Below are 3,997 nucleotides of genomic sequence, written 5' to 3' on the forward strand. Positions count from 1 at the left end.
CATGTGGAGATTCTCCGACTGAACAAAACGTGATCCGTCTCTTAAATTTGTGTCAACCACAACCTTATTTCGAGCTATTTTCCAAAATCCTATGGAGAAATTGCATTGCTTTTTTGTCGAGGGAACCGTAAGCAGCTTACTTCCGGGTTTTAGGACGCATCACTGCACCTCTCTATAAAGTCTCCCTTATAATTGTATTTCCATTTTCCACCTGATGACACTATTGACAGTCTATCTGTCTGTCAAGAAAGAAATGTTTTTCTTGTTGCTGGAATTACCTCATCTCTGTGAGAATGCAATGAAAAGAAGACATACGTGTATTATCCATTTTGAGTTCTCACTACATAATGTTGCATTCATATCCACACTACATGCTGCCTTCCTCCTGAGAATTCTGTATAATATATCCTACTTCTAGATGTTTGATTTCCATTTTCACGCTGTCTACACCTCCATTTCATTTTTGACTCATTTCGTGCTGTGTCAAAAGCTGGAACCTTCTCTGAAAAATATAACAAGACATTTGTCACTCAGAAAAATGGGCTTGAATCACAAATACAAAGCACCAGGTTTTAGTCATGGATGAGCTCCATCCGTGGTGCTTAAGAACATCGGCCCACGCATCACACTCGAGGATGATGTGTGCATCCAGTGCATCCAACACACACACTTATTATAGTTATTCTTATTCATATTATTATGAATGTTTTATTATTACTATAGTATTATAATAGTAAAGTACAATTTTTATAATATTATTATTTGTATTATTATAGTTAATATTCAAAGTATTTTTTATTAATATTGTTATTATTATAATAGTAAATAATTATATTACTATAATTATTATTCATGGTATCAGTATACTTATAATTATTATTAGAGTTATTATTATTCATGGTATCATTATTATTATTATTATTCATTGCATTATTATACTTAAAATTATGATTATATTAACATTATTAGATGTCTTTATTGAACAAGGACCATGCATAAAAATACATTAATATCAAAAAGAGAAGCGATGCTATGTGCCAGATAGTTTCCATCTGCAGTCTAACAAACATTAAAACATCTCCTAGTAACTATCACCCTAACAATTAAAACTGAATAAAATATAGATGTATAAAATATAAAAATGATGTCAATATAAATATAATTTTACAATTTATTTAAACTAACATCTCATATTACAGAATGTTGGCAAGACTGGATCCCTGGAATGTGTTTTATGCACTAAGGGAAAAAGTGTGAAAATAAGCTGGAAGCATATACAATGTGTGATGGCCTTAAAAGAGAGAGCAGATTTAGTTAAATTACTTTAATGTCCCACGTTCAAACATCTGTCTCTCTTTTGTGTTCAGGCGCTGAAATACAGACGCTCCAATTAGAGCTTGTAAATTCATCCTTTTTCTCTATAGGAGAACATCAATGAGCCAGAGTTTTTCAAATGCTTTACAACAATCACTTTAATATTGTGACTATATAATTAGTTCACATGTGCAGTGCATTCAGCAATATTTGTCAAATGCACAAAAGAATCTCAAGAAAACAATAACATTAAGAATATATACAGACTTATTTCCAGCAACGTCCCTTTTAGTGATTCTCCTTAAGATGAATCATAGCCAGGGAAGTAGTTGTATTTATAATGTCTTGATTCAAGTGGCCAAAAATATATGTCATTTTGCATGAACGTTACATTTGACTGCATTTAACTTATTTTATCAGTGAAATGTCTTAACAAAGTAAAATGACATTGATAACCTTAACCCTTGTGATAGAACAGGATCTGACAACATTATGTAACATTAGTATCATTAGTTTCCATCTACACACATACAGTAAAGAGAGAAGGAGGAAATGCTAATGATGAAGCAGTGTCTTACTTCTTTCACATATCAATCATGGATTGAAAGTCATTTAGATAATAAATGTAATTTAGATATATGCAATTTAGATAATAAAGAGATGTTAACTGATTTGAGACCAGTGCTTTATGTGGTCTTTAAAGAAGTAATGAACTCAGTCTGTTTGCAGTACAGGGGTTATGATGAGAGGAGCAGAGTTTGTTCCATTGTTGTTTTTGTAAATGTAGTATGGATACATTTTCTCTGTAAAGTGGAAGCCGGAATAAGAATGTATTTGTGATTTAGAGTTCACGTCGTAGAAAGAAACCACTCCCTGATCATAGTCCACAAAGACGCCCACCTTCTGAAGCTCTTCTTTCAGTGTCATTTTAACTATTGGTGATGTTAATGCACTGTATGATCCATTATGAAGCTCAATGGCCCAGCCACCATCTTCTACTGACATACTTATGGCCTTCTTTCTTTCATAGGACTCTCTCACCACTCCAACAATCCACTCAGTTTGTCCCTTCACTTGCACCTCATAGTAAAACTTCCCTGCTGTAAACCCCTCCTTTGACAAAGCTTCTGGATACATTTCAAATCTCTTTGGATTGGAGGGAAGAATCTGCTCTGTTCCTGCATCTGCCACCTGTTTCCCATCCTGGCTTATGATCAGTGAGCAATGTGCTGTGTCAGGGTCAAAGTTCAAGTCCACTGCATGTTCTCTCATTCTTTTCATCTTGATCTCATTTTGAAGCTCCTCCACGATCTGATCAGCCTTCTGTTTCAGCAGACCCACAGTACCTCTCACTGCCTGGAAGGACAGATGGCAGTGGACACCGACGTTGGTCCAGTGCTTGTTTAAAGGAGAGCACAGGGTTTGGAAAGTCTGAACACACTGATGGTGATCCTCAGACTGTGACAGCTGCACCAGCTGGCTGCTCCTGCTCTGGAGATCAGCAACTTCCATCCTCAGATCTGTGAGAAAGCCGTCAGCCTTCTGCTTTGTTGCTCTGTACCTCTCCTCAATCACCTCAACAAGCTCCGCCTGGTTTCTCTGAAGGGAGCTGATCAAGTCGCTGAAGACCTGCACACTGGCTTCTTTCTGGCTCACATCCACTGAGCTTCAGTGTTTCCCCTAGGATGGAGTCATAGCAGCGGTGCTAAGCATACTTGTCAACCCTCCCGATTTTCGCGGGAGACTCCCGATTTCATTGCCCTCTCCCGGTTTCCTCCCGGGGTCATATTTCTCCCGATTTCTGACAAAATCAGATTTACTCAGGACTGTTTCCACTCGGACTTTAATACAGCTACACCATTGTTTGGTTTCATTGGTAACACGTCTCTTTAGTAGCGCGCACAACTGAAAGTCTGTCAGGGTGAGGCAGATAGTCACAGAAAACAGAACAAGAATCGAACACTACTCTACTCTCTGCTCACTCCTTTCCTGCCCACACATATGCTCCATCAAGGATGGTGCTACAGGCCGCAAGGCATTGCACTTAGTACTACAATAAGCATGTTAATGTTAATCTAACAGCTCCGGCGATAAACTTTTTATTTATCCTAATAATTATAAAGGAGTGCCTTGGAAATATGTGTTTACATAATTTGTGGTCAAAACGTTTGAGACCCACTGAGATAACTTAGACTAAAATTAACTATCTAAATACTCAGAGAGTCCTTAACCTCACTGAGCCTCTCAGTCAGACAGAAGAGCTCTCCTCCACCCTGGTTGTAGAAACATCTACTTCTTATATCCGTTAGCGCAGCTAGCACCAGATTCTAATAACAACAGCGCCGGTACCGGTGCGCCCTCTCTCTCTCCCTCGTTCGCTCTCTCGCTTCCACGCTCGCACTTTGGCGGTGAGCTGCGGGCGCCTGATAAGCCAACATCCCCCACTTTCATCACTTACAGCGCCCACCGTACAGGGCAAATTAAAAGTGTAACCAGGGTGAAAAGGGTGTTTACTTAATTATGAATGTTGTTACATCAAGGCCGAACATTAGGATGAGCGCCAACGGTAAAAAAAAAAAAATTCCCTCCCAGAGCTACCAGCGCAGCGCCCCCCAGATCTGGCGCCCTAGGCGACCGCATGTGTCGCCTATGCCAGTAACACAAATACTACAAATCTACATAA

At 38.8% G+C, this 3,997-nt stretch overlaps 1 protein-coding gene across 1 annotated transcript in view; it reads right to left on the reverse strand.

Moving 5' to 3' along the window:
* Positions 1 to 1,961: 1,961 nt before the first annotated feature.
* LOC104963020 (zinc finger protein RFP-like) overlaps positions 1,962 to 3,997 on the reverse strand; it is a 2,489-nt gene continuing 453 nt past the window's right edge. Inside the window, exon 2 of the mRNA XM_010791567.1 lies at positions 1,962 to 2,980. Within this exon, the coding sequence (XP_010789869.1) occupies positions 2,029 to 2,980 (952 nt within the window). The 3' untranslated portion in view covers positions 1,962 to 2,028. The remainder of the gene's footprint in view (positions 2,981 to 3,997) is intronic.

The sequence above is a fragment of the Notothenia coriiceps genome, unplaced genomic scaffold, assembly GCF_000735185.1.
Source record: "Notothenia coriiceps isolate Sejong01 unplaced genomic scaffold, NC01 NC01_scaffold00035487, whole genome shotgun sequence".
NCBI classification, from domain to species: domain Eukaryota; kingdom Metazoa; phylum Chordata; class Actinopteri; order Perciformes; family Nototheniidae; genus Notothenia; species Notothenia coriiceps.